A 15437-nucleotide genomic window follows, 5' to 3' on the forward strand; every position below is an offset into this window, starting at 1 on the left:
TGTAAAAAATCTTGCTCTATGGAAGCTTGTCATCTATCCTCCCACATTTCTGCTCCTCACTGGTTGGCTAAGGGCAGTTCACTGTGACACAAGGCTGAGAAGGGAGAAGCTGCTGAAATACGATCTATGCTGTGCTCACATGTGTTTACAAAGCAAGCTAGATATGACAGTGCAGTTTTTTGGAGGGGGGGGGGGGATAAGGGAAGAAATTACATCAGGATTGGCTTCAGTGAGAGGTAGTAAAGATGGAAAATGCAGAAATGGTTTTCTCTTTATTTACTATATAAAATTCACTGAAATCAAAATGTGGACAGTCGCAGTACAATACATATGGGCTCGTTTCCACTATCGCGAATCTGCATGCGTCCAACGCATGCAGATCCGCACATGTAATACAAGTGGATGTGCCTGTTTCCACTGTAGCGTTGTTGAGGTGCGTTTTTTTCAGCGTGAAAAAAACGCACAAAAGAGCCAACGATTTCGCCTGCGTCGGGAATCCGTGCGAATCGCCGCTAATGTATTTAATAGTAAAAACGCATGCGTTTGTTACATGCGTTTTTACCCGCGATTTCGCGTGCGATTTCGCACCTTTTTCAATTTTATTTAGCCCTGGCAGTGTCATGGTTAATTTCGCATGGCACCCTGCCATGCGAAATCGCATGCGAAATCGCGGGTAAAAACGCATGTGGAAACACATCCGCATGCGTTTTTACAAGCGTCGGAATGCGGCCGAAATCGCGTCGCAACAGTGGGAACGAGCCCTATGTCATGTAAGTAGAAGTAGTAGCATTTATCTAATTATGTGTTTTTTTTCCTGTAGTAGTATGGCTGTCCCTGCTGCTTAAATTGAATCTGTCATAAGCTACATACAGCAGATGATAACAATGTCTCTGAGGGCACCATTTATGCAAAAGAAAGAAGAATTTTTGCATTAGGGTGAGAGCTGGACCCATCATACTGCCATCCATGCAGATACCCATCACCCATCAGAACAGGAACATTAATTCCTTCCACCTAATCACGTAAGAATATATGCGGCTTGTACTTTTGACAGCTTTAGGATTTCTAAAAGTTCCTTAGACTAAAAAATGATATAATTACCCAAGAAGGATCCTCGGCCCGGCTCCACGCGATCAGCTTCCAGGATGTATCCAACCACTGGCTGAAACCTGTATGTATATATATATACATAGAAAAGAAAGTTACAGAACTTTTCAAAAAAGTTTTCTCCGCCAACTTCCTGCGCCCTCCTGCATGATAATTTTGTGTATGTACATATGTTGTCACTCTCCAGCAGGTGACATTGCTCCTTGCAGAAGCAGCGCCCTTGCCATCAGCAACAGCGCTGGTAGCGTTCCACGGGATACTCTTTTCATCGAAGAGCTCAAACAGATTTCAAAGCTGATTAATTCCATTAATTATGCATATACCGTCGGAGAGAATAATTAAAAGCATCAAAGTGTCACGCTGGTATTAAGTCTATATGAACTTGATAAAAAATAGATTAGGTGCCAGCCAGGACATAGCCTTTGTTTTATGTACATTTAGGGATTGAAAGGGGCAATAAGTGTTCATTAAAGCTCGCGTAAGTTGAAAGAACGGCGGAAGGTCAACTCCAACCAGAAACTGTAATCAGTTGGTGGGGCCGATGCCTTTACCTCTTGGACAACATAAATGGAGAGGTAATCGAAAGCCCTTGATAATGTAGCAGCAGTAGAATATTGTACCGTGTTAGCCATCAGTAAAAGCAAGACGTTTAGAATCAGGATGATACCATTTATTGGCTAACTTAAACATATATAAGAGTAAGCTTTCGGCTTTTGAGCCTTCATCCGAGTGAATCCTGTATGATTACAAGACAGCTATAGACATGCAACATCAAAGTGGATACTCTGTTTTTTTAGGAAATATAAATACATGTCATTATGATGCCTTGATTGAAACAAAACATCCAAACAGGGTTTTGAGAGGTTGTTAGGTGATATATTACAAACAGATAAGACCCTAATGCTACGTACACACATGCGACAACGATCGTTCGTTGAGAACGACGAACGAAGTTTTAATTGATGAAAGAACGACCTAAGTAAAGTTAGTTTTAAAATGTGTGTAACGATCTGATCGTTAGAACGAACGTTACATCACGTAAAGCAACTATTGCGCTTGCGCATAAAAATGAAAAGTTTCATGGAGAAATATCGAAATGCCCATGTCCAGCCTAGTACGCACGACCGTTTCCAACGATGTACTACTTTTGCAAACGATCGTCGTTGGTAAAAATCCGCCACGCTAGATCGTTCATTTTTAATGATCTAGCTCATCCGTCGTTAGACGTAATGGTCGTTGGTTGCTTTTTTTTAAACGATCGTCGTTTGAAACGATCAGGGAACGATCGTTTCAAACAACTATAGTCGCATGTGTGTACGCACCTTTAGACTTATTCAATTACAATTCATGGGGATGCTTTGCTAGGGCTATGGAACAACTTGGGGGTGCTCCAGCCCCAGCAAGCCCCACACCCCTGTGAGGTGGAGAAATTCTGCTGCCTAGTCAGGAACACTTACGAGCTAAACATCTAACCTTTAGCACAGTGGTGTTTTCGACACACGCTTCTCTACCATTTATGGACAGTTGGACATGTAAAAAAAACACAAATCAATGCACAGTCAACGTCGCAGCACACACAGAGAGCAAGACTTACCCATCAGCTCTGAGCAGGATCCCGTTAATTACCACAGAGATGTTGTAGAAGCCAGTTGGAAGTTGGGGGAGCGTCACCTCTATGCCTTGTAGTGTTACACGCTGGATTTCTGCCAGAACTGCATTTGCTGTGACCTTAACTTTTAAATCTGTGCTATTGTCGAAGTTTGTGAGGTAAATAAATGTTTTACTGCCTAAATGCAAACCAAAAACAAAAACATCAAAACAAAAATGATGACAGAACTCAAGCAGGCTCATGTCTAAGGACATGAGAAAGCACATTTTCACCAAATGCGTTAAAGTCTATAGACAAGAAAAAGCCTGTTTGACAAATGCGTTGAAGTTTATGGGCATGAGAAAGCACATTTTCGCCAAATACGGTGAAGTCTATGGTCATGAGAAAGCCTGTTTGCCAAATGTGTTGAAGTCAATGGGCATGAGAAAGCCCATTTTTGACAAAGGCACTGAAGTCGTGAAAATCAAGTTATTGTGAAATTACAGTTACATGCAAAGTTAACTTTGCAGTAGTTTGAAATTTTGCATTATGATTTTAGTGATACAAATTACACTACGAGTTTATCACTATTCGAAATCACTAATGCAGATCTGTTTAGCTTTCATGGTGAAATACCTCCGACTCCACCTTGTAATAAAATGCAGTTAGTTTGAAGAGCTGACATCACCTGTAGGCATGTGACAGATGGATACTATGAGGTCATCACCTGACTCTTGTCTTACCTGCTGGGCTGCTCACGTTTGGACTGATGGAGGTAATATGTGGATTTAATGAGGCATTGTAGGTAATCTGTCCTGGAAAAGTGATCCAATGTTCACCAATTTGTAGGGAAACATTTTCTCTGTAGACATCATCTGTCTGAGAAGAAAAAGGCTGTACATAGATAGACAATGAGGCCCATACACACCCAATGCATCATCATAAAATACTGTTGGAATTATCAGCAGATTTGAAATCAGTATTAAAGTTATAGATTTTTATAGTGCCAATATTTTCAACAGTACAGAGCAATTTACGGCACTAATTGTCCTTCTGTGGAGACAGCGGGGATGGCACTTAAAAGGGTAAAGAACCTAAAGTAAACCTAAGGGTAAAGAAATGTTCAAAACTATACTTACCTACATATTTATAAGGCAGGGATGTCAAACCGGTCCTTCGAGGGCCGAGGTCCTCACACATTTTTGACACCTCTCAAATCAATTGATGGGACTGAATCAGGAAAGGTGTGGTCCGTCAGGTAAATCACATTCCTCTCTTTCTCAGACCATCCTAAACACTGGCATGGATCTGGCCCTCCAGGCCTGGAGTTGGGACACATGTGCTCTAAGGTCTCCAGACACCCTCAGGCCCCTCATTTCCTCCGGCTTCCCCTCAGTCTTGCTGCTATAGCTCTCATTTTGTAACTCCAGCAAGATCTAAGGATGCATGCGACGTCAATCTGTATAGAGTCATCTGTAGAAATGTCCTGGCATGTGCCATTACATTTCATATCGTATACAAGAAACAGTAGAACTGCCTCCTGGTCCACCCTGCCTGTGTGTGGTGCCCTTTTGCAGTTAAAGTGGTGATTCCTGGCTTATTGTTGTCCAGATGTTATCCCTTCTACTGTTTCTTGAACTGTATATGACATATACAATTGTTTGTGAAGGCCTGAAGAAGGGTCTACCCGAAAAAAGTCGACGTTGTCGCCTTATTAAACAATTGCATTTCACTAAATGCCTTTTTTCACTTGCTTATGGGATGTTGTGTACAAAGACGAATCCTTTCTGAAGATTTGTGAACTTCATGTTTTGCACATTGATTGATGATGATGGTGGAACTTGTTATACAGGGGTACTATGGCAATACTTTTTATATGAGGGACATGTCGGTAAGTTAATTAGCTTCCCCAAATATAAGCTGAATTATAACAGTAACATTAGGTTATGAGGCCCTCTGAGGGACGGTGAAAGTCAATGGATTCTGTATAATACTATATAATATGCTTGCACTTTATACATACAGGAAACAGTCAAATATTGCTTTAGCAATGCAGAGGACAGTTGCTACACTCTGCTCTACTAAACATGCTGAGTACATACCTGGGAGGGTGCTGTGCATCTGACTGCTGTCTTGTTATTTGTAATTAGTAGACATGGCCGTAAGCCAAACATCACCATGGTGACTTCTTCAAAGAGGACACCTCTCAGTGTTATCTCCTCACCCCCTGAAGAAATAATACAGCAAACTAGTGATTCAGAATAATAACTTCAAGCAAGCAACCATAAAACAAACAGGTGTCCTCGAAACCCAAATCTTAATCAGCTACAGAGGTCCTCCGCTTTGGGGGTCACCTGATCCCTCAACTTTGAGAGTACTGCCCTGCTCCTATCTTCACCAGTCTAGCTTCTGGCTGTCCGTCTAATTATTCATGACTAGTGAGGAGCACAAATTTAGCATCAAAATTTGCAATTACGATGGAAGAATCATAATTTTAATTTTGTAAGTAAATGTAATCAGGAGCTGTAATTTTGCATAATTTTCACATAATTTTGTGCCACTTTAGCAGTTAGGAAAGCCCCCATACATACCATTGTCACCAAAATTGCTACTTATGTTAAAAGGAGTAGTGGGAACAAGAACATTTTCAAAAAGACCTTGTCGTTTTTGAGATACTGTAATTGATCTTGAAAATGCAAAGAAAAAAAAGGGAGTTTAAAAACCATTTTTCTTTTGCATTTTTAAAATCGTTCTTAAAAAAAAAAAATACAAGTTTAAAAAAAAAAAAATCTATTTGTTATTATTAAGGTGGCCATACACTGGTCGATTTGCCATCAGATTCGACCAACAGACAGATCCCTATCTGATCGAATCTGATCAGAGAGGGATCGTATGGCCACCTTACTGCAAACAGATTGTGAACCGATTTAAGCCTGCAACCGATCACAATCTGTGGTGGTGGTGCTGCCACCGCTCCCCAGCCCCCCCCCCCCCCCCCCCCCGCCGCATACATTACCTGCTCCGCCGGCGCGACTCCCGGATCTCTCTCCGCTCTTCTTCTCCGCTCTGGTCTCCGGCTCCAGCATGCTTCACTTCTTCCTGCCCGGCAGGAAGTTTAAACAGTAGAGCGCCCTCTACTGTTTAAACTTCCTGCCGGGCAGGAATAAGTGAAGGCATGCCGGAGACCAGAGCGGAGAAGAGCGGAGACGAGCGGGGGCAGTCGCGCCGGCGGAGCAGGTAATGTATGCGGGCTCTATTGCGTCGGTCGTCGGGCACTCGAACGCCGCTAGCGATGCGCTCTTTACCCGCGGGCGATCGACGGTAATTTTCCGCACGGCGCGATCGACGGGATCGGACGAAAAGAATCGAAATTCGGCGTGTAGCGCTAACGATTGGCAGCAGATTCGATCCCAGTGATCGAATCTGCTGTCGAAACGGCGGTAAATCGAGCCAGTGTATGGCCAGCTTAATTCCCCTTAAAGCGGATTCTGAGATGAAAAACTAACTATAACAAGTAACTTGTCTATATATTTTATCTAAAGTTTAGATGGTTTACACAGCAAATCTAGCTGCAAACAGCTTTAATAGAAAATGATTATTTCTTCCTGTGATACAATGACAGCAGCCATGTTTGTAAACATTACACAAAGGCAGGCTTATCTGTATCTTGAGCACTCAGCCTGTGAAAAAAAACCTAATCCCCCTCCTCCCCTCTGCCTCTGAAATCAATGGCTAGTAACACCTCCTCCTCCTCCTGCCCAGACTGAGCTCCCATGAGCCCTTGCTACTGCCAAGGCTGTCTGAAAACCTGTGGGCGTATTTTATTTAGTTTATAGGGAATTAGAGTATTAAAACAAAAGCAAAAAAGTATTTGGCTTGAGGAATGCTCTATAAACTATAGGAAAGGAACACAATAATGCAATGAGTAAAGTTCACCTCGGATCCACTTTAACATACACAGCAGTTTAGTGGGGATAGTATGTAGGAAGTTTTGCTATTAACCACTAAAGTCAGCACAAAGTTATGTGAAATTCATCATAATTATGCAAAATTACTAATAGATTATGTGGATTAAATTGAATGTCCAAATTGTAATTATGCATGGCCAGAATTATGATAAATGATGTGAAATTTTGTGTAATCTTAATTAGCAGATTATAACCATGACTTCCTCACACAGGAAACAATGGCCAGGGCCAATGCAGCCATAGGGTCAGTGAGTGTGCACAATTCGACAGGGCTTCAAGCTCCATAGGGTCCCCACAAGTCAGGGACCTTAGAGGTCACAAGTTTACAGTCATTACTGTATGAAAATGTAAGGGGCCCCACATTCATTTCTGCTAGGGACCCATTTTACCTAAAACTGTTCCTGATAATGGGGCTAACTCACAAAACCTATTTACTAAAATTATCTCCCCTTGTCCATCTTATCTTGTGAATTATCCCCCCTTATCTGTCTTAAAGGAACATTATCGATTAACATATTTTTTTTTTCAATTGAGATAGAACATGTATGGAAAATGCTGCTAATTACTGGTGTATACATTAGAATCCTTATCTCTTTGTTTACTGTTATCTAATTCCTTTCACACTTTTCTGAGGGGAAGGCTGCTGTAATCTGACATCCTTGAGGAGAGGGGGGAAATTCCCTCACAGTGCATCTGTTAACCCTGTGTGTGCAGAGAGCTCAGTCAGAGACAGGCAGAGCTTTCTCTCACAGAGAGCAGAGGAAATGTATCTTATGTACAACATAAACATTTGTAATTGTGTGTTTGAAACCTGATACCAGAATAATTTCACATAACTCTGCTTCAATATTACACTGTTCTTAGCATGTCAGACTGCAGAGATTCTTACCACTGCAAATGAGACATTCCAAACGTAGCTAAAATCTACACACAGTGAATTAAAGCTTGGGCAGCACGGTGGCGTAGTGGTTAGCTCTCTCGCCTTGCAGCGCTGGTTCAATGGTTCGAATCCTGGCCAGGGCACTATCTGCAAAGAGTTTGTATGTTCTCTCCGTGTCTGCGTGGGTTTCCTCCGGGCACTCTGGTTTCCTCCCACATTCCAAAAACATACAGATAAGTTAATTGGCTCCCCCTAAAATTGGCCCTAGACTACAGTACTTACACTACATAATATAGACATATGTCAATGGTAGGGATTAGATTGTGAGCTCCTTTGAGGGACAGTTAGTGACAAGATATATATATATATATATACACTGTACAGCGCTGCGTAATATGTCGGCGCTATATAAATACTAAATAATAAAAAGCTTCTGCCTCTGATATTTAACATGAAAAGTAGAAAAATGTTTTCACAGCTACTTAGACATTATTTGTATATTGTCATTTTAGAATACTTGGTTTGATGGTGTTCCTTTAACTTAGGATGCATCTCTCCTTATCAGTCTTTTGTCATGAATTATCTTTCCTGTGAAATAGTTCATGAGAAGTTTTGCGAATGGACCGCAGCGTGAGGACGTTTGAGTGGTAGGCTGGCCCTGGCCCTTACCACATCCCACTGGCGTAACTATGGGGTTAATCATGGGGAGGCATTGCAGGGAGGAGGGGCCCAGATTCTTCTTTTCTCTTTTTTCTCCACCAGGCCCCTATCCAGTGCTCCCCTAGTTGTGTCCTTTCATCCAGACCTACAGATCAGCACGGCGGCAGTGACAGGGGTTACCTCTTCCCCCGTAGGGTCTCTCCAGACCTTCTGCTGCAGCCATAGCGTGATGTGAAGACTAATTTAGACCAAGAGGAATGCAGAGAGGACTCTGGGGGACATTTAACAAGAGTGTCTAAAACAAATCATTGGTAGGTTTTTAGAAATCCGTGCAGAACTGTTTTAGACATCTTAAAAAATCACTAGATTTGCAGATTTCTTCTAAAACTGTTGTAAAATTGGAGGAGTTTCTCAGACAGTGCAGTGTATGAGGGAAATTGTTGTTGCTGAGGTAACCAATTCATCTGCAACCAATACATTGATGCCAGCAGGCTCTGTGAGGAATTCCGCAGGGGGAGGAGCACTTAAAAAATCATGCCTAGCCTGCACTGCTGCACTATCTGTAGAACTGCTATTTAGCACTTTTTAATCTGCAGCAGTTTAGGGATGGATTTGCACTTTTCTTAACTGTAGTGCAGCTCTAGAAATTCACACTAAACTGCCACTATTACATAGGATTTAAGAAGTTTCTTATTATCATGCAGAACAGTCCCTCTTGGGACAACTGTTTAAGAAGAAAAAACTGTCTGTAATGCTTTGATAAATCTGGCCCAGTGACATCAAATGGCTGCAGAAAAAGGGCCAGAGACACCCGATGGGGGAAAAGCCAAGCCCAGTCACTGCCGTCATGCTGATCTGTATGTCTAGGCCTCCTATGCTCCATAGGAGGGGGGCCCTGGTGGGGGAAGAAAGAAGACCAGGCTCCTCCACTCCATTGAGCATAGGGGTAAAAGGGGGAGGTCTGAAAGTAGGCGAGGTAGTTATGCTCCTGCCACATCCCCTGCACAGGTCTGAGGGCGGGAGAGGGCCCCCATTGCCACAACGACAACAGTAGGGTGGGTGTTGGGCAACAAGGGCCCTAGTCGACTCCAAAAGTCTTTGGGATAATGGCTGGAAGACAGTGTGACATCGCTGTTGGATATTCAGGTCCAAACATGGCAGAAGCTATTAACATCCCTACCTTTAGCTGTTCACAATTTGAGGTTGTTGTGGCTGTTATTAGCACCCATCCAGGGAGCATAACACCCCCCCCCCAACTCCTGACCCCCAAACAAAATCATAACTGGGTCCTCCTTACTGTTTCAATCATTGCCCCCACTTCTCAAGTACACATGACCCCTTCCACTACCCTTCCCCATGCGTCATACCCAGCTCCCAATCATGTGACTTTGGGCATTGGGAGTGGAGGGAAGAGGACACCTGGATCTGGTAAAAAAAAATTCAGCAAGCTGGGAGAGAGGAGGAGCGACCCTCCATAGCCCCCCCACCCCCAGTTATTATTATTACAGAACTGCACGCATCCTTCCTATCTCTCCTTTCAATGAGTGAAGGGTGTGGCTACAGCTGCCATGTGCCCTCCCCAGCTGGATTCCAGAAGATTCCAGAACGCAGGACAGTGAATTGCAGAAGGATTGTGGTGCAGCCACACTGTCAGTCATCCTTCCTCCACTGATCATCTATGGAATGACATATCGTCTAGGAAGGCCAGTGTCCACACAGTCAGGCATCTGAAGGGTGCTTGGGCCTGGCAGTACAAAAAAAGCTGTAGGCACGTATCTGCTGATGTTCAACACCAGATTAGGTGAGTATAAATAGGGGGAGGGGCAACCAGTTTAGCTGCTGTGGAGGAGCGGGAAAAAAAATCTTGTCTTCGGGTTGTGGAGGAGGTAAGGCATTATGCAGACAACAGAAGCTTTCTTAAGTGGCCAGGCAAATAATATACTCACCAATCTGTGAAATAACTGGGGGGATCACAGCGAATAGCTTAGGCATAACGTAGACATGGAGATTATCTCCACTTCCATTAACAGCGAATCCCACAGGCCTCACCAGCACTGTCACCTCATGCTCCCCTAGTGGTAGGAAGGACTCAACGCAGCACGTTATACTAGATGGATTCACATCTATAATGCTGCATTCTGCCTCACTGATCCGGACGGCCACTTCTTCCATGGTGCTGGCGGGAAAACCAGATCCAGCGATAACGACCATAAAATCGCATCTGTTACCTGCACAGACAACAAGGTTACACCAGGTCACATGATCTGACGCATAGCAACGGTCAATGAGATACCAATGGTTCCAGCTCATATGCAAGTATGATACTAATTATATGCTGTTTGGAATTGAGCCTATCAAAATCAGTAGTTCGCCAGGAAATGACCATTATTATTAAGCCCACCCCCCCCGTCACAAACCTAAAGCCTCTCTGTTAAAGTCTGTGGCCACCACCACGGCCTGCAGCAACACAGTGGGAAAGCTGCCACAGTGGTCTAGCAGATGAAAAGGCGCATACACATATCCAATTGTGATCAATGACTGGCCAATTTTACTACCTCCATGTAGTATGAGAATTTGCCTACACAGTATGTTTGTAGTATTCCAAATCTGTTGCCCCTCATGCTGCATGGAGGTTTTAAAATCACCCAATCATTGGCCAATCACCATTCGATGTGTGCACCACCACCCTTAACTCACTTTAACAGTGCTAGACTCAGTGTCAAACTGCGAGGCTGAAAATGATACATAGGCCATGATCTAGGCATGACTACAGGATTTGGATGGGGGGGGCACATGGTCTTTGGGGGCTCCAGGTTTCTCATTACACTCTGTATGCAGTCCAGTAAGCTACAAAGGGGTTGAGTCACTATAACAAATAGCTTTAAATCACTTTAAAAGACATTATCCTCGTACTTTGATTGGCCCAATAGGCTGCCCATACCTCCCACATTTTTGAGATGCAAAAGAGGGACACTTAAGCCACACCCCTGCCACAACCCGACGTCACGCCCCCGGCACACCTCTAGTCACACATACCATAAAGATTTCATAAGAAAAAGATGTTGTTTTATAATTCAAACCACACTGGTCCTTTCTAACCTGGTTCATTTTCCTTCATATTAACATTTTAAAATAGTAAATATATTATATTAGTAATATATCAATTTAAAGGTTGGGAATAAAGTTTAGAGTCAATCACACACATTTTTTAGTAGAGAAAAATATTTACATAGAAAGAGGGACAAAGTCCTGAAAGAGGGACAAATGATGAGGAAAGAGGGACAGTGGGACAGGGCTCCCAAAGAGGGACTGTCCCTCCGAAAGAGGGACAGTTGGGAGCTATGAGGCTGCCTGTCAAGTTCCCTGTCAAGTGACAGGCAGCCTATTGGGCCAATAAAGGTGCAGGGATAATGTCCTTTAAAGAGACTCCGTAACAAAAATTGCATCCTGTTTTTTATCATCCTACAAGTTCCAAAAGCTATTCTAATGTGTTCTGGCTTTCTGCAGCACGTTCTACTATCACCATCTCTGTAATAAATCAACTTATCTCTCTCTTGTCAGACTTGTCAGCCTGTGTCTGGAAGGCTGCCAAGTTCTTCAGTGTTGTGGTTCTGTGATGCATTTCCCCCCTCCAGGCCCCTCTCTGCACACTGCCTGTGTATTATTTAGATTAGTGCAGCTTCTCTGTGCTCCATTATCTTTTACAAGCTGGATAAATCCTCCTCTGAGCTGGCTGGGCTTTCACATACTGAGGAATTACATACAGGCAGAGCTGTCTGCACTCTGCAGGAAGAAACAGCCTTACACTTCAGTGGAAGATAGCTGCAGGGGGAAAGAAACACACAAATGATCTCTTGGGATTCAAAAGGAAGGCTGTATACAGCCTGCTTGTGTATGAATGTATTTTCTATGTGTGGACATACTGTACATCAATCTACTTCCTGTTTTGGTGGCCATTTTGTTTGTTTATAAACAAACTTTTAAAAACTGTTTTTAACCACTTTTAATGCGGCGAGGAGCGGCGAAATTGTGACAGAGGGTAATAGGAGATGTCCCCTAACGCACTGGTATGTTTACTTTTGTGCGATTTTAACAATACAGATTCTCTTTAACGTGGACTCGCAGGGACTCAGGGCAGGACGAGTGGCGCTCTCGTCATTGCCAATTAGCAGGCATAAATTAGTAGCGCTCACTATGCTACTCCGATAAGGCCCGCTAACTCTGAAGAGGCCCGCTGACTCTGATAAGGCACGCTAAGAGTGCAGTAAGGGGAGCAAAAGAAGATGCCGAGCGTTACAGGAGGTAACACTCGCTATTTGTTATAGTGAATCAACCCCAAAATGCCTAAACAGGACAAGAGTTCTGCATGTCCTTCCACAATTAGCTGTGCTGGAATCTGTGCTGCAGTGTGTGGCCTCTGGCCAGTATAATGGGCACAGATTCCTTATTCATTCTGTACAAGAAGATGTGTGTCTGTGTGAACAGATATTGTCCCTCCCACCCATACACTGCTTTAATGCAAGCAGCTTTCCCAGTCCTGTTAAAAGCTTGATATACGGACACTAGTGTCAGCTTCAAGGCCTGTACACACCCCTGACCGCCTCAGCCGATAATCAGGCATGTGTACGGCAGCCGCCAACCCCCAACCAGGCTTATCTACTCAGACCCAGCGATGCCGATCCCCCACCGACCCCCATTGTTCGCATGTGCCGCATGTTGTCTCTCCGCCCCCACAACATAGCAACACAGCTGACTTGCATGTATGCAGTCCAGCCCAGCATTGTCACCCAAGGGGATAAGGTCTTGTACGCTCCTTAAGTCACCACAAGAGGTGGATGGTCAATGACATGCAAAAAATTCTGACTCGCATGTGAATGATAAGTAGCTTGGAGGTGGACCAATCAAATTTGACAGGAAGTGCATGTGATTGATACACTTCCAAACTACAGGCAATTTGCATAACATTTGCATGCTACCTGGGATTTGCATCTCACTGACCATTTACAGCCCCAACTATTCCTCTGCAACACACATCTCCGCACTGAGGCACAGAGTGGTGGGCATCTACTGTATATGCAGTGTGAGTTTGGTAGGAAACTGTTTTTTTTTAGTTATGCATATTGTATTGCTCCGTAACATGCACGCCTATACAGTGATGTCTTTACCTGCTGAGTATTCAATCTCCTTCACCACCGGGGTGACATCTACAAGATGTTGGAAGGTACAGGAGCCGGAACATCTGGCTGGGACGTCATTCACGAGAACAGTGACCTGCGTGCAGAGGGGGACATCGTGACCATGGCGTGAAGTGTTATATTGCGCTTCAAAACAGAAACCAAGCAGCTCGGGGTGACCCAAAACCATAAGGAAAGTATATGGGACTAAAGAGACCAAAAAGACCATCTACTTAAAAGCAACACTTTGGGCCTGATTCACAAAGCGGTGCAAACTTTTTTGCGGACTTTTGCGCGCGCAAAGTGCCGTGATTCGCGCGATCGCGGACTTTTGTGCGCGCAAAAGTCCGTGATCGCGCGAATCGCGGCACTTTGCGCGCGCAAAAGTCCGCGAAAAAGTTTGCACCGCTTTGTGAATCAGGCCCTTAGTGTGTTTTGCCTTCTTAAAACAGAAGGAATTTACAATAATTCAGCTTTAAGTGAACATCTGTGGTTACCCACAATGCTCCGCTACTGAATATGCAAATGATCTCTTTATGCACCTGAAGCCAAGCTTGCATCCAGAACCGCTGTGATATAGTGAAGCTATAACTCATAAAACAACCACATCAACCCAACATGCAGACAGCCTGTTTCGGACTGTTGGTCCTCATAGGTACATGGCAGGGATTGATATGGCTCTATGGGATGGGGCTTGGACCAGTACAACACAGTAACCAAGCAGCTCAGGCATAGTGCCGGTTCATACTTGATCTAAAAACAAACTGTAGCTCCAGTTTTTGGCCCGGATCAAACCCGGAGCCACGGAGGTCAGAGGATACCATTGTTAAAAATAGCAGCCCTCTTCACTCAAATTAAAAACGGATCCGCCTGCGTTCAGGGGGATGTCTGTTGAAAAAGGAGTCGGATACACGAAGGAGTAGTAAAAGTGAAGAGGGAAATGGAACCACCTCTACACAGGCAATTTTGGACACAGAAACAGATCCGTTTTCTGTGTCCCAGCCTGTGGGGGGAGAGGGGGCCGCCATGCTGGTGGGCGATAGCGGCCAGGATGGTGGTGACAGCGGGCGGTGGGGAGACAGCAACCGGGAAACCTTACCTTAACTTCCTCCACTCGCAGCGTCACTTTCTGCAGTGCCGCCCTTCAAAGTGTAGAGGGCGACACTGCAGGAAGTCAAGTTTCGAGTGGTGGAACGCAAGGCGAGAAGGTAAGGTTCCCCGCTCACTGACTACATTACATTTTAACAACTTTTAACAACTTTTGCTCAAATAGTTGGAGGGGAGCAGGGACAGGGGACCCAGGTGAGGGAGGTGACCCCCCTCCCCGTCGACCGCAGTCCCCCACTGCCATGGCTGGGCATACGTTTCCCACGGACTAGAAACGTATGCTGCAAATATATGACTTGACAGCAAAAACAGAGAGGAAAAAAATGACCAAATCGGATCCGTTTGAAACGGATCCAATCTGCAACGGACAAGGGTGGACCGGTGATAAAAGGGACCAAAAAGCCTCCTACTAAAAAGCAATGCTTAGGGTGGTTTGCCAGAAGAAGGAAGTTTATAAAAAAAAATTATACACGTCAAGCTGAATTACTGTAAATTTCTTCTATTTTAAGAAGGCAAACCACACGTTTGCGCTGGCTGAATCGCAAAAACGCAAACCGCTAGCAATTTTACAATCGCTACGGTTTGCTTTTTAACATAGGAATCGCGGTAGGTCATTTCCACTACCGCGATTCGTTTTTGCCAGGAACGCGAACGCACCGCGGAGCGATAATTGCCGCGATTTTGCTATGCAGTGCATAGCATAGCAAAATCGCGGCCGCGAACGTCGGGGAATCGCCGGTAATTGCGATTCAGCAATCGCTAGCGTTCAGCGTGAACGCTAGCGATTGCTAGTGGAAAAGGGCCCTAAGCATTGCGCTTCAAACAAACTACAGTTTTATTGAGGTTTGGTACTATATATATATATATATATATATATATATATATATATATATATATATATATATATATATATATATATATATATATATATATACACACAGACACACAGTGTA

The 15437-nt window shown here is 44.0% G+C and overlaps 1 protein-coding gene across 3 annotated transcripts in view; it reads right to left on the reverse strand.

Moving 5' to 3' along the window:
• PKHD1 (PKHD1 ciliary IPT domain containing fibrocystin/polyductin) overlaps positions 1-15437 on the reverse strand; it is a 607682-nt gene that overhangs the window by 522543 nt on the left and 69702 nt on the right. For 2 of the 3 annotated variants that reach the window (XM_068280029.1, XM_068280031.1), the window contains exons 25-30: positions 13369-13474; positions 10150-10431; positions 4798-4922; positions 3439-3589; positions 2702-2894; positions 1102-1169 (exon numbers count right to left, since the gene is read on the reverse strand). In XM_068280029.1, coding sequence (XP_068136130.1) covers positions 1102-1169; positions 2702-2894; positions 3439-3589; positions 4798-4922; positions 10150-10431; positions 13369-13474 — 925 coding nt within the window. The remainder of the gene's footprint in view (positions 1-1101; positions 1170-2701; positions 2895-3438; positions 3590-4797; positions 4923-10149; positions 10432-13368; positions 13475-15437) is intronic. The other variant, XM_068280030.1, reaches the window with a different exon arrangement.

This window comes from Hyperolius riggenbachi, chromosome 4 (genome assembly GCF_040937935.1).
Source record: "Hyperolius riggenbachi isolate aHypRig1 chromosome 4, aHypRig1.pri, whole genome shotgun sequence".
NCBI classification, from domain to species: domain Eukaryota; kingdom Metazoa; phylum Chordata; class Amphibia; order Anura; family Hyperoliidae; genus Hyperolius; species Hyperolius riggenbachi.